At 56.6% G+C, this 24,703-nt stretch overlaps 1 protein-coding gene across 5 annotated transcripts; it reads left to right on the plus strand.

The window, feature by feature from the left end:
• USP2 (ubiquitin specific peptidase 2) lies at positions 1-24,692 on the plus strand (the record flags this gene model as incomplete). Of its 5 annotated transcripts, XM_082844591.1 has the most annotated exons (13): positions 8,210-8,977; positions 9,200-9,385; positions 21,334-21,384; positions 21,905-22,028; positions 22,225-22,336; positions 22,435-22,545; positions 22,706-22,770; positions 22,955-23,058; positions 23,147-23,227; positions 23,362-23,440; positions 23,666-23,773; positions 23,959-24,079; positions 24,297-24,692. In XM_082844591.1, the coding sequence occupies 13 exons, from the start codon at positions 8,210-8,212 to the stop codon at positions 24,382-24,384; spliced, it is 1,998 nt and encodes a 665-aa protein (XP_082700717.1). In that variant the 3' UTR covers positions 24,385-24,692. The 5 variants fall into 5 exon arrangements, with proteins under 5 accessions (XP_082700721.1, XP_082700717.1, XP_082700718.1 ...); XM_082844595.1 differs by lacking the exons at positions 8,210-8,977; positions 9,200-9,385 and adding an exon at positions 1-45; XM_082844592.1 differs by lacking the exon at positions 9,200-9,385.
• Between the last annotated feature and the right edge of the window lie 11 nt (positions 24,693-24,703).

The following is a 24,703-nucleotide window of genomic DNA, read 5'->3' on the forward strand; positions in this document are numbered from 1 at the left end:
ATGCTTGTGCCCGGCTCGACTCGTCCGTCTTCGGAGAAGAGGCAGGTACGTGCCACCTGTCTGAGACTGAGGAGGGGGGATGCGGAGGGCAGTGCCTTCTGAGGCTCAGAAAGTGAGGTGTCAACGACAGCCTGGGCAGAATGGGCACTAGAAATGTAGGGCGAGCGCCAGCTGCGCCGAGGATCTCCAGCTGTGGGTACCAGTTGTATGGGGGGGCGGGGGCCTGCCAGCTGACAGCCTAGGGTGCCGGGAAGAGCCATCTGTGTGCTGATCAGTGTGTTCTAAGGAAACGGTGCTTGGGCAGGACCAGGTCTCTGAGGCCTGTGTGGGATGTGGCTGAGAGTGACGCCTGGACCCTGACAACCCCCTCCCCACGTCTGCGTGGCAGCTCATTTACTCCCTCCTCTCAAAGCTCCTGGGGGCTGTCTCTGGTCAGTTTGCCAAAGAGGGTGGGGTGGGGGGAGGGTAGCAGTCAAGTGGAAGAGATTTTCCACCAATCCCAAACCAGAAAGAGGCATCTTTGAAATTCTCACCAATCCCAAACCAGCAGCAGGCACGCGGTGCTCCAAGGCAAGTAACTTATACTTAAGTCTAAGGAAGCTCTGGCCAACCCATTCTAGCTAAGGTGTGAACATCTACCTGCTCATCTGGCTGCTCTTAGAATGGGCCTGAGCTGCATCCTGCTGAGCTCACCTCCCCAGGCACAGGCATGAGAAGGTCCCCAAGTCGGGGACGCATAAAGTGGAGGAAAGGAGAGCTGGTTGGGCTGGGGATGGAGTAGCCACCACTCCTCTGATGCTGTAAAGGATGCCAAGCTGGAGTCGGAAGGAGGACTGGAATGAGGGCCAGGTACGAGGGCGTCCTCTGAAGTGCATCATCGTGACCTGAGCTGAGTCAGTAGCCTCTGCTGAGACGGGGTGGAGGCACCATCCCAGGTACTCCCAGTGCTCAGGGAGAGCCATCGAGAAACAGGAGAAACAGACTGCGAGCCGACAAGAGCACCGAGGCCCCAGAGGTTAAGAATGCAGCAGCTTCCTCCTGTGACCCTGCCCAGCCAGCTCCGCTCCGTAGGCTCGGCATCCTGAGCACTCCTGCAGGTAGAGTGGACACAGCAGAGCAGCCAGCCTTGCTCCCGGTAGCCTGGGGGAATCTGCACTTGCTATATTTTTCTGGGTGGAGGAGGAAGGAGCCCAAGTGGGCCTGGCCCTTCTCTGATAGGTGGACTGGACATCTGGGAATAGGGCAAGGCTCGTTTGCCTTGCCAGGTATGGGACATGGACCAGCTCAGAAAACCATGGCGCTGTTCTCTGGCATTAGAACAGAGCACTCCCGCAGGGTGGCCTGGAGGCCCTTTTCTCCCTAGCAAGCTTCACCCGGGAGGTACTACTACAAATACTACCACTAATTATAATAATAAGTGGAAGTATTCAATCTAGTAATAATTATCATTTATTGAACTCTTACTATGGGCCAGGAAATTTACAAATATTACTTAACCCTCACACCTGTGAGGTATAGCATTATTATTGCTCTTGCTTTACAGACTAAATAAGGTCCAGACAGCTTAAGTGACTTGCCCACTGTCTCAGAGCCAATAAAAGGGAAAGCCCCGGTATACAAGCCCAGGCCTAGAAGTCCATTATAAAAGAGTTTGGGCCGGGAACCTGAGAGGGGTCCCTCCGGCCTCTCCCTACCTGTGTGCCCTTGAGCGAGCTGCTGTCTGCCTCTAGGTCTCCTCCGTTTCAAAACTAAAGGAGGTGGACTGAGGCTTCCAGCTCTTCTGCAGTTCAGCGATTGACACCTCCTTCTCCATATTTTTGCCTAATCCCACCCGCCTCCCTCTACCCTCTTTCCAGTTGTTTCCGCTTGAATCCTCCTTCTGTTCCATTTCAAAATGCCTCCTTTCAAACAGTCTCATAGGATCTCCTTGCCTGGCACCGGCCCACCTCGAGGGGAGGGCCTGCCACTGCCCCTTTAATTCTCCCCGAGCTTGGAATGCCAGCGAGTGGAGCTAGCCATCTCCGTGAGGTCAGATAAGATACTATATATATCGGAGTCGGTAACCTGAGCTCCGGATTACCCGGCCGAGTCAGAGCCCTGCCTCTGGGCTGGCCACTGCACTCCCTGCCCTGCTGGGGAAGGAGAAGCCCCCAGATCCTGTCCAGTGTCCCCAGACACAGGTCAGTAACTGCCCCTTTGATGTCCGAACTTCACAGGGCCATTGTCCAGAGGGCCCTGGACTGTCTGTTTGGAGGAGCCCTGTCTGTCCGGGGGAGCATGTGAGAGGCCGCCCCACCGGGCCTGGTAGGTGCTACGGACAAGACCAAGGGCTCAGAGGCCAGAAGGAGGAACAATGAAGCCCTAGAGGAGAGGGAGGGAGCCTGGGGCTCTCCCCTGGGGTGGGTACCAGGAGAGTGCCTGGAAGGGTGGTTGGAAAAGAGAATTTAAGGGATCTAATACTGCCCAGGGGCCCATATCTTTGCCTTTTCTGGGAAGTGTAGCGATGCCCACCCCGCTCCCAACCCCAAATCAAGGAGCGTCCAATAGAGACACTGCCCTAAGCCCAACCACCTCTTCTCCTCCAGGCAGGATTCTGGCTCTAATCCCCAGTCTCTTTATCTTACCTCTTCACCCACTCCCAGCACTTGGGTAACTACTGGGATCTAGAGAGACTGAGAGGGACCCACTGCCCCTTGGATGACCCCTGCCAAGGCATATTAGGCACTAAACTGGTGGGTCAGTGGGGTGGGTACCAGTCCCCGAGAGGCAGAGCCGCTAGTGGCAGGCTGGAGGGGAGTGGGCCTGAGAGGAGTAAACAGAACTCCTAGACTATGAGAGCACAAATACCCCTCACCCTCACCTTCCACTCCACCTGCATCCTCTACTTTGGCCGGGACATTCCTCGACCTGGGAATTGACGCTTGTGTGTAGACAGTGCCCCAGCAGCTGGGCGTGCAGCTTGGAAAGTGTAGATGACGGGGCCCCTCTCTCAGCCCACTTTACCCTTCAAGGTCAGCTGTCTCACTGTCTCATTCCGATGTTGTTAGCAAGCGGCTTTGGGAAGCTCTGAGGTCACCACTGTGGAGGTTCGCAAGCACCTAGTGGAACTGGCTGGGATTCCCCACTCACCTGTCCCGGACACCTGAGTAGGAGGGAAGGGACTAAATCCGGCTGAGGCGCACCTCTGAAGCCCAGCTAGGGGCTCTCTATCCAGGCAGTGGCAAGGCCACAGAAGCTGGCACGCCTTCACCCCAGAAAGGACAGCAGATCTGGGCAGAGAGGGGCCGTGAAGGCTGCTGGGATGTTGGGCATCACCCATCCCCTACCCTGGGGGCCAGGAGTGCCAGGGATTCCTGGGGAGCAAGTCCCTCCCCTGGCTGGGCAGGTTACGGAGCCCTTCACGTGAGCAACAGGAAATGACAGTGGCTGACGTAAAGGGCTGGTGGCCCCAGGAAGATAGGGTTCATTTTAACCCCTGACTCACCTAGTCTGGGTACCTCGGGGGGTGGGCTGAGCTGCAGCAAGGGTAGGAGGCTGGGGGGCATGTCCATAACCAGGCCTTGGGCCAAGGGCCCTGGCTGGGGCCAGATGCTGGTGCCAGGGGACATGCAGGAGCTTGGCATCATGGGTGAAATGGAGGCCTCCTGGACCATGTCTCGGCCGATCAGCATCATACTGGGGCTCAGGTTGCACCTGGCTTCGCTTTCATTCGCCTGCAGTGGAAACTCGAAGGGCAGCTCCTTCGGGAGTCTGAAGCTGCCATGCTGTTGCCTAGACAGTGGATGCCTGGATCCCCCTCAACCCCATGCTGCAGGCCCCCCACCCTGTGCCAGCTCAGGGGGAGGCCAGGGAAGTGAGAAGGGAGGTGGGGAGTTGGCTCCAGGGTAGCTGTCAGCAGGCAGAGCCCAGGTAGGTCCCAGTCCAGCTCCGTCACTGCTCCCAGTGTGACCTTGGGGAAAGCCACATCACTTCCCCGAACCCTAGTTTCCTCATCTGCAAATGGGCATAATAATAGCACCTGTTGCTTAGGGCAGTTGTGAGGGTTGAGTTAATACGCAGACGTCTTAGTGCAGTTTTAAGCTTTAATAACTTCAGAAATATGAATGCTAAATGCTTCGTTTGAATGTTTCATTATTTAAATTTCTTGTCTATTTTTTTTAAATTTTGAATGAAAATATTTTGAATTTCAATTTAATGTAAAAATATTAAACCTTCAAATGCTGTTTGTAAGCCAGGGGCGCGGGGAAGGCTGTATGAGTGTTGGACTTCGGGCTGCTGAGAAATGAGAGGCAGCCCGAGAAGCACTCAGGGTGATGCCTGGTCCAGGGGTGCTCAGTACCTGCTGGCAGGACAGTGGCCAGCTGGCTCACTCATCCTTTCAGGAAGAGGGATGCCACCACACCTCCCAAGAGAGGGAAACTGAGCAAAGCGAGAGGGAGCCTGGCAGAGCAGGGAAAAGCCGGGGGCCCCGGTGAGATGGCACGGAGGAGGAGGCTGGCCAGGGAGGCTGCCCCTGCTGTCTGAGGTGGCGGGCACCTGGGGAGGCACTGCCTGGAACCACATGCCTGTACTTGCCAGCTCTGGGTAAACAGTGAAAGGAGTCGGGCAGCAGGGGCCCCATGCTGGGCAGGGAGGGGGACGGGGGATCACAGCCAATCGGCTGGCCTCCCACTGCCCCATGAAAGGGCCATTCAGTTCAGGCCGTTCCTTTGGCAACAAGGAGACTCGTGGCCATGTGAGTGCCCGTCCTGTCCCTGTCTTGCGCAGCAAGGCTGTAGCCAGGGCCCCGGCCCACTCTCCCGCCCGGGGTGCATTCTGCAGCCTCCAGGGACAGCCGTGCCAGGTAATGCAAGGGGCGCCAATCCAAGCTGTCTGCTCACCTGAAAGATGCTGGCTGGCACTGTCCTCAAGAGTGAAACTGGGGGTTGGGGGAGGGGATAGGCATGTCAAGGCCTCAGCCCCAATAGGGACCCTCTCCCCAGACAGGGGAGCTGTAAACCAGCTGCCAGCGCTGAGAGGCAGCTTCCAGGGGGCTGTTAGTGATGGCATGACCACCTGAGGCTGCAGGGAGGGACAGGTCTGCCAGTTGCCTGCCAGATTGAAGTAGACAGGAGAGAGGGACTTAGGAGCCCTCCTGCGATTCTGGGGACTGGAAGGTACGGCTCCACCTCCAGACCCCAACCCTTCCCAGTGTTACTTGTGGGCCATCCCAGGGCCGTCTGTCCCCGTCTGCCGCACCTTGTTTGGCCCCAGCACTTCTGCATCAGCAGGGCCGGGAGAGGTCGCAAGCTTGGGGCACTGCCTGCAGAATACCAATTGCCTGGGAACCTCAGTGTGGGGAGGCGTAGAGAGGCCCGAGGGGAGGAGGTACGAGCTCCTGCCCTGGTGGGGGTGGGGTGGGGTGGGGTCATATCTGATTGGCTGCCAGGTGTCCCAGAGCCCAGCTCCTGAGACCTGGAGTCTCTTTGACTTTGAATTATTGATGGCGCTCTCCAAAGTGAAATCGAGGAGGACTGGTCCCACGCCCCCGCCCCCTGTGCCTCTTTCTGTCTCTCCCCCTGGCCTCTCTCAGCCTTCATTCTCTTCCTTCTCTGGACCCCAGAAAGCTAAGCAGATGGGCGGGAAGCTTGTGATTTCCCCTAGCCCTCCTCCAGTTCTCTTTTCCTAGAAAGGGGTGAAAGTCATGCTGGAGGTGGGAACACAGTGGGGAGGGAGTGTACAGGAAGGGTAGGGGGCCTCCGGGCCGGGCGGGAAAAGGGTGGACGATAACTTATAAGCCATGCCTTTCTGATGCCGGCCTAGACTGAAAATGGCTGGAGGTCTCTGGCAGGGCCTACAAGTTCTGTTCTGGGGCCTATATGGAAGGTGCCACCTGCTCACCTCCCACCCCTGCACCTATCTCACGCCTTACATGGACTGTTTCTCGAGCTCTCTGCCTGGCCCTCAGCACTTGAGGCTTGGCACCAGCTCCTCTCTGCCCTAATGGGCTGGGGCTGCGGCCTGGGGCAGGCTGTGGGCTGCCCGAGCCACTGGCTGCCGAACAGCTAGATTCTGCCCACTGCCCACTCATCGCCCGCCGGGCAGGAGACGGCCAGCCCTGACGTTATTACAGGCCTACAAAGGGAGGAGCCGGGCTGCCTGGCGGGGGCTGGGGGAGGAGATAATAACCACTGTCATTGTTGAGAGCTTTCACATGTCATTATCTCATTTAATCCTCGCAACAACCCTGGGAGGCAGGAATCATAATGATGATTATTATACTGATTTTGCAGGTGAGGAAATTGGGGCTTGGGAGGTTAAATGACTAGGGCAAAATCACCCAGCTAGCCAGCCACGGGGCACGTCAAAACCGGCCCCTACGCACACTCCTCTGAGGGTCCTAGATGACTCTGCACCCTCACCGCCCCAGGAGCCCCTGCTGACCCTCAAGGAAAGAGGCCCGATCCTACCTGCTCCTCCCTCCAAGCACCTCTGCCCTCCAGCTCCATTATAGATAAAGCCTGCATGTTCACGGTGATGGAGGGACTCTGCGGGCCCCCACGGGAGCCTAAATGTGATGGGGGTGCTGAGTCGAGGTAAAGTGGGAAGAGCACTGGGCTGGAAATCTGAGAGACATGGACGCCAGCCCTGGGCCTGCTAGTGCGTGACCTTGGGCAAGTCAGCGGCGCTTTTCCCATTTGTACAACAGAGAACTTAAGATGGATGACCCCTTCATCGAGTGGACACTCTCAGATGCCCAGGAAGGGGTTGATGGTCCTAACCAGTCTTAATTGGCTGGAGCATGTACTGGACACAGCTGACTCCAAGTTCCTGAAAAACAACTTGGGCAAACATCTTCCGGTTTAGTCTGAGTAAGATCTGGAGGATGTGCAAGTCTTTTGTAGCAACAACTAAAGCAACCTTAACAGTGAGGGTAGGTAACAGGTGCAATGCATCTAGCTGATAATCACCCTTGTTTCAGCAGTGGGGAAATCTGGGATGGATTCCCAAATCTGATGTCTCTGCGGTGAGACTTGGTTCAGGCTGTTTCGCCCCTGTCTGCTTCAGTGTCCTCTATGTAAAGTGTGGTCATGGCTGCCCACTCCCTGGGACCTTGGGAAGATTCAATTGGATGATGGATGTGGAAATGTCTTCTTTTACTTGTGATAAAATATATATGACATGAAACTTAAAAAAAAGATGGATGACCCTTTAGGGCTCTCAAAACTCCTCAATTCAGAGGTTCTGTGTTCCTTCAGCGGACCCACCCCAGCTGCAAGGACTGGGGGTAGGGACAGGAGAGCTGCCTGCAGTGCAGGATTTTAGCCTCTAGGGGGCCCCCTTTGCACAAGTCATTATCACCATGAGCAGTTTGTGATGGGTGCTGGTAGGGGAGAACCCCTGGGAGGCCACAGGGCCCTGACTCCACTTGAAACAGAAGTCTTAGATCAGTGAAGACGGTGGGCTCTACCACACGAGGATCCCTCACCGCAGCAGGTGACCATGTCCAGGGAAGAACTCTGGGATTGGGTCTGGAGACCAAGGTCAGGCTCCTGCTCAGCCACTCATCGCTGCCTCCCCCAAACCACATGGGCCTCCTTTTTCTCATCAAGGATCTGGCCAAGTGATCCTCTCAGGTCATGCCAGCTCAGACAGTGTAAGATTCGCAAAAGACTCCTGCTCGTCCCGTAGGTCAGAAAGCAAGGGAGCAGTCTTAACTCTTGGAATGTCCAGCGTTTCCAATCCAGGGGGTGAGGGCGGTGGCATCCGCCCATCTCGGGAGTATCTGCAGAAGCTGAGGAGAGGAAGCAGATGGGACCTGGGTTGGAATACTATTTGTTGCTTGAAGGGCTGCAGAGGTAGGGCAGTCCCTGCCTCACCCTGGGGTGTTTGAGGGGAGCAATTGGAGTGGCCAGGACGTGCTGAGATGGATTGCCCGGTGTGGTTTATGAAAGCCAGCTCAGCTCTCATGCTTTCCCTGAGGTGTGAAAGCACGGGTGCGTGGAGACCTGCATGCCTGTGTGCGTGCGCGCAAATGCAGAGGTGTGTCTCAGCAGCGGGCCAGCCTCTCGTGGAATTAGACTGTGTGGTCCCTGGTTGAGGTCTGGCCAGCTGGGGATGGAGAGCAGGTACAGTGGGAGCCTGACCCCCAGCAGGGCCCTCTGACAACTGCTTTCCTTGTCTTTCAGCCCATGAGGCTCCCAGTTCCCATTGAGTGCCGCCCTGAAGGATGTCCCAGCTCTCCTCCACCCTGAAGCGCTACACAGAATCGGCCCGCTACACTGATGCCCCTTATGCCAAATCGGGCTATGGCACCTACACTCCCTCCTCCTACGGGGCCAACCTGGCTGCCTCCTTCCTGGAGAAGGAGAAGCTTGGTTTCAAGCCCAGCCCCCCCACCAGCTTCCTCACCCGTCCCCATACGTATGGCTCCCCCTCCATCCTGGACAATGACCGAGGCCGCCCCCTGCTGAGACCCGATGTCATCGGGGGTGCTAAGCGTGCGGAGAGCCAGACTCGGGGCACCGAGCGGCCTTCAGGGAGTGGACTCAGCGGGGGCAGTGGCGTCCCTTATGGAGTGACCACCAGCTCCCTCAGCTACCTGCCCATCAATGCCCGCGACCAGGGGGTAACCCTGACCCAGAAGAAGTCGAACAGTCAATCAGACCTGGCCCGGGATTTCTCCAGCCTCCGGACCTCAGATAGCTACCGGCTAGACCTGGGCCGCGGCCCCATGCTGGCCCGCACGCGCAAGGAGCTATGTGCCCTGCAGGGGCTCTACCAGGCAGCCAGCCGCTCTGAGTACCTGGCCGACTACCTGGAGAGCTATGGTCGCAAGGGCAGCGCACCGCAGGTGCCCACCCAGGCCCCTCACTCACGAGTCCCTGAAGTCCTCAGCCCCACCTACCGACCGAGTGGCCGTTACACGCTGTGGGAGAAGGGCAAGGGCCAGGCCCCTGTGTCCAGCTGCTCCAGCTCCCCAGGGCGAAACACCATGGTGAGTTTGCCCGAGGGACCCGGTGATGGGCTGGGGAGGCAGCCACTGATGAGGAAAGGACTCCCAACTTGACCGATGATCGAAGGCAGAGGTTTTTCTTCCCAGGCCTCACAGCGGCTGCTCCTGCAGCCCAGGTGGGGATGAGCCAGGGAAGTAACCCCGGCACGTCCGGTGCCCTCATGGTTTGATGCCTTTGCCCAGGGGCTTTCCCACTCTCCCCAGGAAACCCACTTCATGACCCGTGCACTGAGTGATGGCCCAGCAGTCATCTTGGAAATGCTCAGCTACCCTCACATACACTGGGATTCTTATCCTCTACTTTCCCACCCAACACGCCAGGGTCCCCTGCAGGCCCTGCCCCATCCTGGACTGACTGCTGAGGCCCCCAGACCACCAGTGTGCCCCGTGGTAAGAGAGGCCCCCTGGCCCTGATTGCATCTCTCCTCCTGCTCAGGCTTTCACCTCCCAGTCCAGAGACGCGGCTTAACATTGGGACATAAGACATCAGGAGAAGAGGGTCTCTCCTCTGATGGACCCTGCCTGGCTCAGGACAGGGTGTCTGGACAGGAGTTGTCCTCATGTGTCTTTGGAGAAAATGGTGCAGAACTTTTTGTCTAGGGCTTTAGACGATCCAATCCCTCTCTACTCCAATAGTGCCTGGGCTCGAATAAGGGAAGAGGCTCTGCTGGAGACAGAGTAAAGGCTGGCGTGGCCCCACCCACATCTAATCCCTGAACACACCTCTCTTGGGGCACTGACTACAATTCTGCCTTTTCTGTAGTCATTAGTTTACCCATTAGATGGTGAGCTCTCATAGGATGAGAAAGAAATCAGATCTCTAGATCCCTCACCATGTGCCTAGCTCAGTGTAGAACTCAGCTGACGTGCTTATCATGTGGATGGATGGATGGATGGATGGATGGATGGATGGATGGATGGATGGATGGATGGATGGATTGGTGAGTGGGTGGGTGGATGGACGGGTGGGTGGGTGGGTGGGTGGATGGATGGATGGATGGATGGATGGATGGATGGATGGATTGGTGAGTGGGTGGGTGGATGGACGGGTGGGTGGGTGGGTGGATGGATGGATGGATGGATGGATTGGTGAGTGTGGGTGGCTGGACGGGTGGGTGGGTGGATGGATGGATGGATGGATGGATGGATGGTTGGGTGGATGAGTAGGTGGGTAGATGGACAGGCAAGCATATGGGCAGGAGAACTGGGTGTTGTGTTGCCTTCGTTACTCTATGTACTCTTCTCCTACTCTTAGGACACGTGTCTCTTGGAAACAATAGCTATGCCATAGCAAGAAATGCTGCTTAAGGGGCTTGTCCAGAAAAATGGAGCAGGGGTGCAAGATAGGGGTGGAGCTCTGAGGCACGGATCTTGAAACTCATCATAACTAAAGGTCTTGGGAGGACAACTTTGATACCATTACTTAGAGAGTCTTGGCCTTGCTGGGCCGTCTGTGAGGTGCCATGGGAGATGCAAAGGCTGGTGCCTCCCAGAGCGTTCAGGCCCTGAAAGGGCAGGGCTGGCTATGTCGGAGGGACGAGGAGTGGCACACGACAGAGCTGGCCCGGGAGAGAAAGACATGCTCTCAGGGCACGTGCGCTTGGGGTGGAGCGTGATTCCCTTGAACAGGCCTGGTGTTGCACAGCTCTCAGTGGAGGGGCTTGGGTGCTAGAGGCCTCTGAGGGGCACCCTCCCTTTGCTCAAAAGAGAAGGGCTATTTATTTATTTATTTATTTATTTATTTATGGCCATGTTGGGTCTTTGCTGCTGCATGCAGGCTTTCTTTAGTTACGGTGAGCAGGGGCTGCTCTTCCTTGCAGTGCGCAGGCTTCTCATTGTCGTGGCTTCTCTTGTTGTGAAGCACGGGCTCTAGGCATGCAGGCTTCAGTAGTTGTGGCACGTGGGCTCAGTAGTTGTGGCTCGCGGCTCTAGAGCTCAGGCTCAGTAGTTGTGGCACACGGGTTTAGTTGCTCCGCGGCATGTGGGATCTTCCCAGGCCTGGGCTCGAACCAAGTCCCTTGCATTGGCAGGCGGGTTCTTAACCACTGCGCCACCAGGGAAGCCCGAGAAGGGCTCTTTACGGGGCTCAATGTTCCTCAAAGTGGGGTCTGCAGACTGCCTACCTCAGAATCACCTACACAGCTTAACAATTCAGGGGTCTGGGCCCCACCCAGACCCCCCCGAATCAAATTCTCTAGGGACAGTGCCTGGAAATCTGCCCTTTTCACAAGACTGTCAGGTAATCTTCAAGCACACCGAGGTCCAAAAACCTCCCCTCCACAGACTAAACTGCAGAGCCACTCTCAGGCCCAATCCCAGGAGAGCAGGGCTTCCTCCTTCCCACTCAGGCATATTTCAAACCTCCCTGGAGCCTGCTGCCCTCCACCCCTTCCACAGGGGACACCCCGGCCCCACCTCCACCCCCAGGGCCAGGGTGAGGGGAATTCTGAGAGAGGACCTCAGAGGAGTGGCAGATTGACCCGGAGCAAACTCAGCCACCCTAGCATCCCTCCTCCCAGCCAGAAGCAACCCCACAACACAGGGAAGTAGCCAGCAGCCCGACAACTGAGCTAGGGTTTCACTGTGAGCTCTTGCTCCAGAAGATGCTATCAACTGGGAAACGCCCCTCGTGGGCTCCGTGGTGTAAGACCTTGATTTAACCTCACCCTCACCCCTCTAACCTCACCCCTCTCTCTCCTCACCACCCTCACCCTCGCCTCTGGAGTTGACTACATCTTGCTGGCGTGAGAACATCCCTGTGCGTGGGGCCTGGACCACTTCTGCCTAGAACCAGGTCCAGTTTCTTTTCCGATCTCCATCTGGGGATCTTACTGTCTCATTCATTCATTTACGGTGCTCCGCTTACTAGCAGCATAACCTCAGAGAAGTTCCTGAACTTCTGAACCTGTTTCCTCTGTGAAACGAGAGCAATCATAGTTCCCACTTCATAGATTGTCGTGAGGAATCAAAGGTTGCGTGTGAAAGGGCCTGGCCCGTAGTAGGTGCTGCATACATGTCAGTCCTCCTTGCCCCCTTCCAGGTGCTCCAGGATGCAGGAGAGGTGTGAGCCATGGCCCCTGCCCTCGGGCATATGCACAACTAACTTGGGGAGATAAGTTCCAAAAACAGCGGCAGTAGGAGGCCTCCCTAGGTGTTTTGCGGTGTCATAGGTGATGGGGAAGGGAGAGGTCATCCGAGGCTGGGATGGGCTGCTCTGACCGCTGGAAGAACCTTTTGCCTCTTTAACCTTGGACACCTCTCACCTGAGCTGTTTCCTCACCCATGAAAGGGAATGGTCATGCCTGCCCTGCCCACCTCCCAGGGATGTCATGAGGTTCAAAGCAAATAATGGATGTGGAGGAATCTGAAACCAGTAACATGTGATGGGAGAGTCGGTTTAAACTTAAGGGGGGAAAGGAGATGATGGAAAAGAAGGGGCACTGGGCAACTGACTAGAGTGGGAGAGGGGACCCCCGTTGGGAGGAACAAAGGTGAGAAGGAAGTGCATCCTGGGGCGGAGCCAGCATGATCTGACTCCTCTGGGGCAGCCGTGGCCCCAGGGCTCTCAGGGTAGCTGACCTGAACTACAGCTGAAGTACAGTAAAGGGAGGTCACAAGCAGGACCGCCCACCGGGGACCAGAACAGTTCTAACCAGACTCAGTCCCCTTGTTAATAGTAACAGCCCACGTGAACTTGGACTGTCACAGACTCAGCTGAACACGGGTGAAGAACTGGTGTAGGGGGACAAGAATTCTGAATACCCCCCCACCTCACCCCCAGCTTGCTTAAGTACCAACAAAATGCCACTCCACGGAGGGTGCAGCTCAGCCTAGGACAGTGAGGGCTGCCCCAGGCTCCACCTTATGACAGACTGGAGAGGACGGAGGTGTGTTGGTTCAGAACTGATTAAAAAAAAACCTTTCACTACCTTCAGTGGGGACTCCAAGGCAGGAAGCCAGGCCAGGTGAGTTGGCCCTGCAGAGAGCCAGGGGCCCAAGCACGTCCCCCCTCTGCCCCACCTCTCCTGTTCCCTTGGGCCTATGGAAGGACAAGCTGTTCCCACTGAGCCCTTCCAGGGCTGCGCTTTAACCCCTACAATCCATCCTAATCCTCCTCCGCTCCACCCCCTCCAGCTGCTCCCTCCCCGGCCCTGGCATTCTGCCTGCTGGCCTCAGCCCTGAGGAGGCCACCCTCCTTTCCTGGGGCCCTCCAGAGCACAGGCCACGGGCCGGGCATCTGCGGCTCAGATGCAGGGCCTGACCCGGCCTCTTGCACACCCGTGCCCTCTGCTCTGGGACCTGTTGCTAGGAGCAAACGGCCTGGGCACCTGGGTCCTATTTGCCACTGGGGCTGCTGACTCATCTCGCAAAGCCTCGGGTTCCAGCTGTTCAGTGACAGGGAGATTATATAAGCCGAGGTCATGTGATTTTTCTCTCGGGTGGGACTTTGGACTTACTGCTGCCAAGCAGTAGGGGGAAGGGAGGAGTTTTACTCCAAAGAGAACTACTTGAGGACAGCAGGGGCTGCCCTAGGGCTCCTGGGTGAGAGGTGTGACCTTCCTCTCCGTCCCCTGCCTTCTCACTGTTTACTCAGCCACTCCGAACTGCATCCCTGCTGTCTTATTTGTCCAGCTTGGCGGCCTGAGACCCTGGGGCTTGTCCTCACCCACTCGGCCACCCAGAGGAGGTTGAACTTCCTCAGGGCTTGAATCTGTGCTGACAGCGTAGGAAGGTCACACAGAGGAGCCCTTAAGCCAGAGGAGTCCCACGGCCAGGACTAGTACTAGCTGCTGAGAAAGAAAGGGCAGTCGGTTTGTAGTCTGTGGTTAGAATCAGACAGACACTGATGTCTCCAGCCCTTGAAGACCGGCTGTGGGCTATGACCTGGCTGGTGGCCTTGGTGCTGCCTTACCCAGGCTCGTTTTCTCAATCAGTGCCCTGCACTGTGCTCCCTGCCTCCCCCTCCACCCCGCCTCGGGGATGTCTCCATGAGTTAACGTGGCGCAGAGGTGGGCTCAGCAAGGCAGAAGTTAATCCAAGCCTGGCAAAATGTTCCCTGCCCCCGGGAGAGCCGCTCCACTGACCATCGGCTACAGAAATGAACAGCATGTTCAGGGCCCAGAGCTGCACACGTGGCCCCCTGCACCCTCTCACCTCAACGGGTCCGTAGAAACTGGTGCCCCACACAGAGGTATAAATGAGAGAGGGAAGTGTGTGGGCCTCTGGAATCCAGCTGGTTCAGGCCGGACTGCCCAGGGGCTCAAAGGAGTACAGAGCTTTTGGCCTCCTGGAGTCTGAGTGATGCAGGGAGGCGGAGCTTCCTACAGACCTAGGTACCGCTGGCTGGCCCTTCGTCCCCAAGGGCACTCGTGGGCTGAAAGCCAAACCTCCTAACAAGGACTCTGAGCCCCTACCAGTTCAGTCAATCAGGCCACCAGTCTGTCCCGTTTGCGGTGGTAACAGCAGGTGCGCCCAGGAGCAGGGCCTAAGCAGTGTTTCCAAATCCAGGACCAAGCTGCCCACTAAGATCTGAGGGAACAAGGTATTCGCCGTCTTGCCTTCGTAGAGCTAACGCTGACTTTAATTTATTTAAATATTCCATCCGTGCCAGGAAGGATCTGAGGTGAGAAAATACCTACGGGGGAGGCAGGCCAAGCACAGGGTCTGAGAAATGGCCGTCTCGGGCTGCAGGAATGAGCCCTGCAGAGATCAGCTCAGTGTGTCTGATGCAGAAAGTCATGGAGCCGGAGCCAGATTCAGATCCCAGAAGACTATATGCTTTACCCACGCCACTTCACGAAATGGCACTGAGAAGAAGGGGTCTCAGAGGGGCTTGGCTAGTTGAGAAAGGACCTCGGTTCTTCCTCGGCGGTGTCCTGCAGCCGTCAGACCTGCCTGACAAGACTGGACCCTGTGGGAATTCATTCCGCCCCGGCTTCTCAAAGGGCTCCCATGCAGGAGCTTTCTCCAGCTGGGCCTCCCCTCTCCCAGCAATCCCCTAACCTCCCGCATCCCAGGAAAGATGGAGAGAGCTGGCAGAATGTCATGATGTCCCGGGGTGGCTGGCCTACGTCATGGGGAGACAGGCCAAATGCTCCAGGGGGTGAGCACCTGATAGACAGCGCTTCCTGCAGCTCACTTACTCGACATGCAAACCCAGACTCGCCCCACCCTCTGGGCTCAGTGGGACTTCCAGGATGGCCAGCAGAGCCTGCTCTGGCCCCCTTTCATGATGAGCTCAACATCTTTATTAAGCACCCACTAAGAGAACGCACAGCCCTGCCCTTCAGGAGGTATCAGTGTGATGGTACAATCAACACACAAGCTCAGACCACTTACAGAAGCCTTAGAGACACTTATAACACAAAGATAAACATATTAAGACAAATTCATACAGTGGAAACTGAATGCTAGTAGACTGAGGGTATACAGGGATGGTGTTTCGAGCTGGGTGGAGTTCATTAGAGAAGGCTTTGTGGAAAACATGAGTTTTGAGCAGAATTTACAGGTTGGTAACTGGCAGAGAACAGGAAAGGCATTCCAGAATCTCCTGGTAATTGTTCCTAGCATGGGTTTTGCTATAGGACGGGTCTGGGTTCAAAGCCCCGTGCTGCCATTTACCAGCTACGTGGTCCTGGAAAGTCATTTGACCTCTCAGGGGTTAAGTTCCTTCATCTAGAAAATAGAGGTAATAGTTGCTACATCACTGTGTTATTATGCAAGTTAGCTGGGCTAATATATATAAAGCACTTAGCAGTGCCTGGCATTTAGTAAGTACTTCATCGGTGGCAGGTTTTTGTTTTTTGTGTTTTTTTTGCGGTACGCAGGCCTCTCACTGCTGTGGCCTCTCCCGTTGCGGAGCACAGGCTCCGGACGCGCAGGCTCAGTGGCCATGGCTCACGGGCCCAGCCGCTCCGTGGCATGTAGGATCCTCCCGGATCAGGGCACGAACCCGTGTCCCCTGCACCGGCAGGTGGACTCTCAACCACTGCGCCACCAGGGAAGCCCGGCAATTTTGTTTTTTAAGCTAGAGAAGGCAAGTGCTAAAGCAGGTTGGTTGGCAGCGGGGATCAGAGAAGAGTGAGGGTGGCGACAGTGGTGTCGTCCGGCCTATGGATGACAGTCTCACAGACAGGGCTACCTGAGGTTTCCAGAATGGATAGAAGAGTCGGGTGTTTCAGGGCAGGGGAGTGATGTGATGAAATGCAAGCCTTGCTGCAGACAGTGTGGTTAGGAAGGGTGTGGTTAGGAAGAAGGAAGCATGGAGGAAAAGGCTGTTGCATTTTGTCCAGGGTCCAGGTTTGGTCACCCGGCAAGGAGAGTGACTGTGGAGATCACCCCTCCTAACATCAAGCCTCGCTTATCACCCAGGAGAACGCCCTGCAGCTCCTGCCACCTGCGCACTCCTCCCACCACCGCTGCTGGAACACACAGGGGCAACCGTCTGTGCTCCCCCCTCAGTAGCACAAAATCGCTGTTCTGTGGGAGGCCTGGGGTACAAGCCATACATGCGTCCTGGACACACTCCCCATGTGGCTGTGGTCGTGTGTGCCGTGTGCGTGTACATGTGGGGATGACAGGCCAAGGGAAACAGAAGGAGGCCACAGATGAGTAACAGCACACACTGCTGCCTCCCAGAGTATTTTTAAATGCTAAAAATACTGGCTAAAAATACCCATCAAGCTCCAAACAAGATACTTTCTCCAGGCAGATTCTGTGTGGGTCCCTGATAGGTGAGGGGCGTGGAGCAGCAGAAACCTTCAAGCATTGCTGCCCTTCGGGTCAGAGGAGTACACTCACCCCACACCAGCTGAGCACCTATTTCTCCACCGTGGTGGTACTTTCTCCCCATCTCCCGAAAACAAATCAAAATTTGAGATTCTAGGAGAGATGGAGTTGGGTAACTGGGTAGAAGAGGCCAGAAAAGGTTCCTTCCTGGGGCCAAAAGGTACGGTGATGTATTGTACCATATAAAAATATGGGCATTGCCTCTCTTGACAGCGGGCCAAACTAGGGCTGGAGGGAGGAGGGGTGCTCAATGCCGAAGCCGTGGAAATCTACCTTCCTAACCTGGGCCCTGTGACCCTCACGGTCTGTGTCGATGTTGGGCTCCAAGAAAGCCCTGAATGCTGAATCCCCCCTGAATGCTGTGCAAAAGTTTGTGCGTGGGTGCATTTTTCCCTGAAAAAAATGAGTACAGAGCTTCCATCGGGTTCTCAAAATGATCTGCAGCCCCCAAAAAGTTAGGAATCGTTTGCCGCCTTGGGGGAAGCTCACCCGGCTGACACTCGTCCTTGGAGACGTGTCCTCTGCGGGCCTCAAAGACAGTTTCTCGAGTCCCAACCCCGAGGTGGGTGCCGGACTCCGCGCTCCGGTCCTGCCGGCCCCCGGAGGCTGCCAGGTCTCTGCGGCCGGCGGGCTCTGTCGGCGGCAGGAGGCTGGGGGCAGCCAGGCGGTGGGCGGACCCGCGGGAAGCGCGGGGTCTGGCGGGGTCTCAGCCTCGCTCGGGTCCGCGTGCTGGCAGCCGGGGGCGGGGCCCAGCGGGGGCGGAGCTGGAGCCCTGGTCCCGCCCCAGCGCTGACGTCGCGCGGCCAGCGGCGCGGGCGGGGCCGCCAGTCTGCTAGAGAGAGAGAGAGAGAGAGAGAGAGAGAGAGAGAGAGAGCGCCGGTGCAGGGGCGGTTGGCGGCGTGCGCCGCGGAGGTTGAGGCGGAGGAGCACGCGATCTGCCTGCCGTAGCGGTTGCCGCCGGGCGCCGCGGACGGTGTCCTGTGGCGGCTTCGCCGGCCTGGGCGTCCGGGCCGTGGGATCGCGCGGTACTACCCCGCGCCCCCTTGGCCAACGTTAGGCGAGGGGTCGAGCCCGCCACCCGCCCGTCAGCATGCGCACCTCGTACACCGTGACCCTGCCTGAGGATCCCCCCGCAGCCCCCTTTCCCGCCCTCGCCAAGGAGCTGCGGCCGCGCTCCCCTCTCTCCCCTTCCCTGCTGCTCTCCACCTTCGTGGGGCTCCTGCTCAACAAAGCCAAGGTACGCGGGGCCCTTTTCCGGGACCCCCAACGCCGAGGGCTGGGGTTCCGCCTCCTCCCCGGGATGCCCTCCCTCCCGCCCCCTGCTGCCGCGCGCCGGGCCCGGGCACGGAGCGTCCTCAGCCCCCACCCCTCCTTTCCCAGGGTCTCCCGGCAAGGAACGCCCCTCCCCGGGTGATCTCACGCTTACTCGCGGCCCCCACCCCTTGTTGAGGTCCCAGCCCCTGAGTCCTCCGAACCCCCCTTCCCCTTCCCTCTCGTCGACCCCTGCACCAGGTGGCTCTTGGACTCTTAATTCCTGGCACCTATCAGGACAGGTGCAGGAAAGCGTAACCTTGACTAGTTCTCGGTGTGTGAGGGAACGGGCAGCTCGCTGGACTCCGCGGGCGTGACTCCTCCAAGGCCAAACCCAGCAAGAAAGGCTGGTGGGAAAGGGGCCGCCTCCCCGACACTCAGTTCCAAAAGGCCCTTTCCCAGAGGGTCGGTAACAGGGGTCCTTTGACCCCGTGAAGGGCAGAGGAGTTGCAGACGGGGAAAGAGGTCAACGTCCCTTCCCTTCCCAGCCCTCCCCAGTTCAGCTAAGTGGGCGCTGGATCCCTCAAATGACGTAGCCGCCCCAGAGTGATGCTGGGGCTAAAGGCTGGGCACTGCCCCCTCGGGGAAGAGAGAGGGGGCCAGAGCCTGACAAGTCTTATGTAACAGCACCAGCTCCCGTGTTGGCAGTGTGTGCACTGCCCCGTGCCAGGGCCATACCAGCCTCCTTGGCCATGGCTGACCCTCATGGCACAGGTGAAGTAAGCTGGAAAGCCCTTTCCTGGGGTCTCGAGTGTGAAGACACAAACCTCCATCAGCCTTTCTTCTATGGCTCGTGTTCCCAGATGTTTCCCCCGCATTAACATAGAACAGGCTCTTATGAGCCCCCTGCTCCTTCCCTGGGAGGTGAATGCTGTCTGTTTGCTGGCAATGGAGGTGGCATCTACCTTCAAGAACAGTGGTTGCTACCGAGTCAAATTAGGTTTGCTGATGGCTAATTTTAAGGAAGCTCTTGACCCGAACTTTCTCCGCTCTTTGCACTTGAGTTCCAGCATCCCAACTGGAGTCATTTCCTTGTCTCCTGGTGAGAGGCTGGCTGTTCAGGGTCTCTCCCCACTTCTCCAGTTTGGGCCTCTCCCTGTCGGCCCTGAGGTAGGATTGTTTTTCCCGTAAGAAAGGTCACTCCTGGGACATTTTGTTTCTCTCTGGAATGGAAACTGCTGACTTTCCCTGCAGCTCCTGATTTCCTATTCATGGCAGAAGAATATCTGGCTGGGCAGAGAACAGCCCTGCTCTCCCCTCCGCTCCCACCCCCTGACTTCTGTTACCCAGCCGCCTTCTACACAGAGTGCTTAGAAATTGGCAAGTAGTTTGGAGCTCAGGAAATTTTAGACAAAGGCACAACCCAGAACTAAGAGGGTCCCAGCGATGCCTTGAAGGAGCCTCCCCCATCTCTCCACCCGCCAGGCCATAAGCAGGGGTAGAGCCTCGAGAATAGTAACCGTAGGTCGTGAGCTGTTCTCCTTGACCTTCCCTCTGTTGGGTCACAGTTAAAAGTGTCAACACCACAGGAATGCTTCATTAGAGAGATGCCTCCAGTCTCCCACTGCCCCACCCCCACTAGAGCTGCATGACTACTGCCTCAGCCACGGGCCCCCTTTGGTGGACAGCGACAGTCACCAGCGGTAGAATGCTTTGCTTCTGTGGCCCGTTTAGACAGATGTTGTCTGAGGCACGGGGGGTGGGGGTAAGAACTAATAAAGCACTGCCGGAAATAGATGTAAGAGTGGGTGTCCTGGGGAAGAAAGAGCAGATATTCGGTCGTGGGCAGGCTTTAACGTTTAGTTCCGAATGGGCAACACGGAGACGTCAGTGTTTTTGTTGGGCCCCACGTCTACTTCAAAATGCTGATAAGGTCTTTGTCCGGGGAGTTATCTCTGTTGTGGCCCTCTGACTGGAGCATCAGGGTTTACTGAGATTGTCGTGAAGATTTAAATTCTGTGTCTGGGGCCATACACTGCTGTTCTTCAGCGGGTGTTTGTACCCCACCTGCTGCCAATAGGCTTTTCTTTCTAGCTGCAGGTGGACAGCAGGTCTCTCTGCTGGTTTAGGTATTTCCTTCCCTACCTATTAGTGTTAGACCTGAGAATTGGCAAGGAAGGGTCTTCCCACTTGTGGGATCAGCGGGGCAATATCTGAGGAAAGCCCTCCTTCAGCCTGCCTCTCCCCAGCCCACCCCCTTACGCTGACAACCTCATGGGCTTTGAGCTGCTGACAGCACACGGCATGAGTAATTTTAGCTGAGTTATTTCAGGCTCCTGTTCTGATCAGGCTTGAGCTGGCCCCACGCATGCCCCAGCCAGTGTTGCTCCAGAGTTGCCTGCTCCCAGGTCCCCTCCCTGAGACGGAGGGTGGAAGGCTCATCTGTAGGCCGATGCTTTAACCCTTTGAGCCTGAAGGTTTTCTGACTCCTTGGAGGTCAGGCCAGGGTCAGCCAAGAGACCTGGACGAACATGCTCAGAGTCCTCGCCGGAGCACCTGTTCTCCCTCCCACCCCCTCACCAGCCTCCACAGTAGGGACAAGAGCAAGAGGAGCGCCTTCAGCCAGGTGCTCACCTCTGCTTGGCCCAACCTGCCATCAGAAGGATTCCCAGCCGGTGGCCAGTCAGGGTGTTGAAACCTGAACCAGGCGAGGAGGATTCTCCCAGGCTTTAATCAGCCCTCAGGAGCTGAGCTCAGCTGGAAGGAATTCCACCTGTCTCTGGCGGTTCAGAATGGCAGGCCAACTAGGGTTTTTCCCCAGATGAAGATCTAGACTCAGTTGAGATGTTTTGTCATTGAACTTTGCAAGACCTCCTTGAAGTGCTCATTGTGACAGCTGCTTTAGACATCAGGCATGTCAGGATACTGATGGAGGTCATTTGAGAGAGTGCCTGGATTTGGGGCCTGAAATTTCTTGGAGCCAGGTATATGAACTCCTGGTCTCTGGCTCTCATCTCCAGTGTCCAATATGGCAGAGAATGAAAAGTAACATAAAGATGGGGGAAAACACGTAGTCGATAAAAGAAAGCAAAGCCTCGAAGAACATTTTTCTGTGTGTTGAAAATGACAGGCATTCCACACCCCTCTTGCCTACAACGTACGCAGACTGAAGTTGAAGAGAGAATAATGTGTGTGGCTTGATGCCAGTGGCTACAACTGGCAGAAAGTTGCAGAGAGAACCTAACATAGGCCAGGCCTCTTCCTTCAGCCTGAATATGCCACGTGTTCTTTGCTTACAGAATTCTAAGAGTACCCAGGGTCTGGCTGGTCTCCGAAACCTTGGGAACACGGTGAGTTCTTCCTAGCCCACTTCTTTCCTGAGGCCACTCCCTACCATCCCAACTGGGACCGTCTAACCAGAGTCCCCTCCTGGCTCCAGCAGACTCCCTCCCTACCCGCTAGGCCAGCTGGTACCTCCCCTTCCTGGCTGGTGTTTTACAAAGTTGCCGACCTCTTCCTCAGCCCCGCCCCCAGCAGGAAGCCCTGCTGAAGAGGAGTTGCCCTTTGAACTGGCAGCTTAGGTACTGTCCTGGATCCTTCTCCTCGAGGACAGCCATCACTTCCCACCCACTTCTGTCCAGCTCCCCCACTCCCTTTTGCACACCTCTGTAGTAAATAACTAGTTACATCACCTGTGCCAGCAGTGGGAACTTGCCTCACTTCACCGCTTTACTTACAAAAAGAGGCACTTGAGGCTGTGGGAGGATTCATTTCTGGGCCAGATGGACCAGAGGGCTCTAGGTAGGACGTAACTAGACATGCCAGCCAGGGTCTTTGTTCCGCGGCTGACATGCAGGTGGTCTCTCGCAGTGCTTCATGAACTCCATTCTGCAGTGCCTGAGCAACACCCGGGAGCTGAGGGACTACTGCCTCCAGAGGCTCTACATGCGGGACCTCGGCCACAGCAGCAGTGCACACACAGCCCTCATGGAAGGTGAGGGGTGCGGCCCTGCTCCGCCTCAGGACGCTTTTCCCACTCTGCTGTCGCTGTACTAGTAGTTGTGTGTCATGTGTTCCTCTCCTATTTCTCTTTCTTTGGCTTCTTTTAGTTGGGACTCTAGTTTAAGAATTTCATAGAGAAAATGGCTTAGCTGTCCTCCACGCCCCTCTCTACCCTCTCCTTCCAATAGAGTTTGCAAAACTAATCCAGACCATATGGACCTCATCCCCCAATGATGTGGTGAGCCCCTCTGAGTTCAAGACCCAGATCCAGAGATACGCACCGCGCTTCGTCGGCTATAAGTAAGGGCCTTGGGGACGTGACCTCCCCGGGGTGGGTGGCAGCAGCAGCAGGTTCTAGGGGCCAGAGGTGTCACTCACTCCCTTTTCTTCGGGTTCAGTCAGCAGGACGCTCAGGAGTTTCTTCGCTTCCTTCTGGACGGGCTCCACAATGAGGTGAACCGGGTCACAGCGAGGCCCAGGTCCAACCCTGAAAACTTCGACCATCTTCCGTAAGTAGGAGGAGAGTGCTGGGGGCGGAACTACACGAACTTCTTTGGGGGTAATGATTTGGGGAGAATTTTGGATATTAAGGATTTAGATCCCTAGGCCTTTAAACTTATCATGGTTTGAGCTCTGACCCAATTGTCTTCCTCTCTCTCTGGGTCCTAGTGATGATGAGAAAGGGCGCCAGATGTGGAGGAAATATCTAGAACGGGAAGACAGTCGGATCGGGGGTAAGTGCGGGCACGGGGGCAATGCCTGCCTTCCCTGCTAAGTGCTTTGCCTGAGCAGAGCATGAGAAGCCCATTCTCCCGGGGACCCCTCCTGCTATCCAGTGCCCAGCACCCAAAGGTCTGAGGCGGGAGCGGTGAGAAAGGAGACACAGTGTTTAAGCATCGCATGTCCGTCTCTCCCCAGATCTCTTTGTCGGGCAGCTGAAGAGCTCCCTGACGTGTACTGATTGTGGTTACTGTTCTACAGTCTTTGATCCCTTCTGGGACCTGTCTCTGCCCATTGCTAAGGTACGCACCCCTGTCCCCCTGCATCTGAAACTCCCGCTCTTACCCTTTCATGTCAGCGACCTCTGACCTTCATTTTTCTCTCTCCCAGCGAGGTTATCCTGAGGTGACGTTAATGGACTGCATGAGGCTCTTCACCAAAGAGGATGTGCTTGATGGCGATGAAAAGCCAGTAAGTCACCCTCCTTGGCAGCGAGAGTGCATCTCCCTGAGCCCTCTCGGGGGCGGACCAGCCTAGGAGTTGCTGGATTCGCCTGTTGGCCTCTCTCGTGAGTCCTTCCCAGCTCTGTCTATCCTGTCTTTCAGACGTGCTGTCGCTGCCGAGCCAGAAAGCGGTGTATAAAGAAGTTCTCCATCCAGAGGTTCCCAAAGATCTTGGTGCTCCGTATCCTTCAGCTCGTCAGGGCAGGGACTTGACATTAGAGAGTGACTGATGACAAGGGCCCAGGTGAGGGCCAACGGAGTAGGAACCTCAGAACGTCAGGCGGCTTTTCTCCTCCCGCGTGCCCTTCTGCTTCCTGAGAAGCGCAGTCACCCTCAGGGGCTCTGTCTCCTGTTCTCGGACTCTGTTCTTGCCACCCTGTCTGTCCTTGACTCACACCAATACCAGATCTGAAGCGGTTCTCAGAATCCAGGATACGAACCAGCAAGCTTACAACATTTGTGAATTTCCCACTAAGAGACCTGGACTTGAGAGAATTTGCCTCAGAAAACACCAGTAAGTATTTTTCTGCACTGGAGGCGCAGAACCGAGGCACAAGTGTCTAAGGTACAGCGGGGAGGCTAAGAGGTGGAGGGACGCTGCTAAGGAGTGAGACGTGGAAACTGGGAGTAGCGGCAGGAGGGGGGGGCCCGGGGGCAAGGGATGCCTCGGGGGCTGGACGCCTTGTGCTTCCTCCTCAGACCACGCTGTTTACAACCTGTATGCTGTGTCCAATCACTCCGGAACCACCATGGGCGGCCATTACACAGCCTACTGCCGGAGCCCGGTGACGGGAGAATGGCACACGTTCAATGACTCCAGGTGAGACAGGCTTCGAGCGCGGCTCCCGGCCGTCAGGCACGTGTACCTCACCCGGAAAAGGTCAGGGCCAAAAGGGGTGCTGTGCATTTGAAGACCCTCCAGAAGAGGGTGGCCTCGGGTGTCCAGTAGATCAGAGACGGGCCCTCACGCTCCCCCAGCCGCTCTGTCGCGTCATGGGGCCCCGCGGCCGCCAGGCTGACCTGTCTTCTCTCCACAGCGTCTCCCCCATGTCCTCCGGCCAAGTGCGCACCAGCGACGCCTACTTGCTCTTCTACGAGTTGGCCAGTCCACCCTCCCGCATGTAGCAACGACGAGCTACACCTCATCCTTCCCCGTGGTGGCCCTACACCCTAAGTTTTTTTAAAAAGACCAAAAAAGGCAAAAAAAAATAAAAACCCACCTGACTAATTAGCAAAAACTAAAGGAAAGTGAAGCTGCCGAGCAGGAGTTGCTGCAGCCTGGCCAGCGTCTGGGGTGGGGAGCCTGCTGCCCCCGAGCCCCGCCTGGCAGGGAAGACCGGCAGGACACAGACCGAGCCAGCACAGTGTCCCTCGGCTTCTCGTGTTTGCATCTGTAAGCTTGTGGTTTCTTCCTGTGTGTGATTAAACAGCCGTCTGTGGGGAG

Source organism: Leucopleurus acutus (genome assembly GCF_964270905.1).
Source record: "Leucopleurus acutus genome assembly, chromosome: 8".
Classification (NCBI taxonomy): Eukaryota; Metazoa; Chordata; class Mammalia; order Artiodactyla; family Delphinidae; genus Leucopleurus; species Leucopleurus acutus.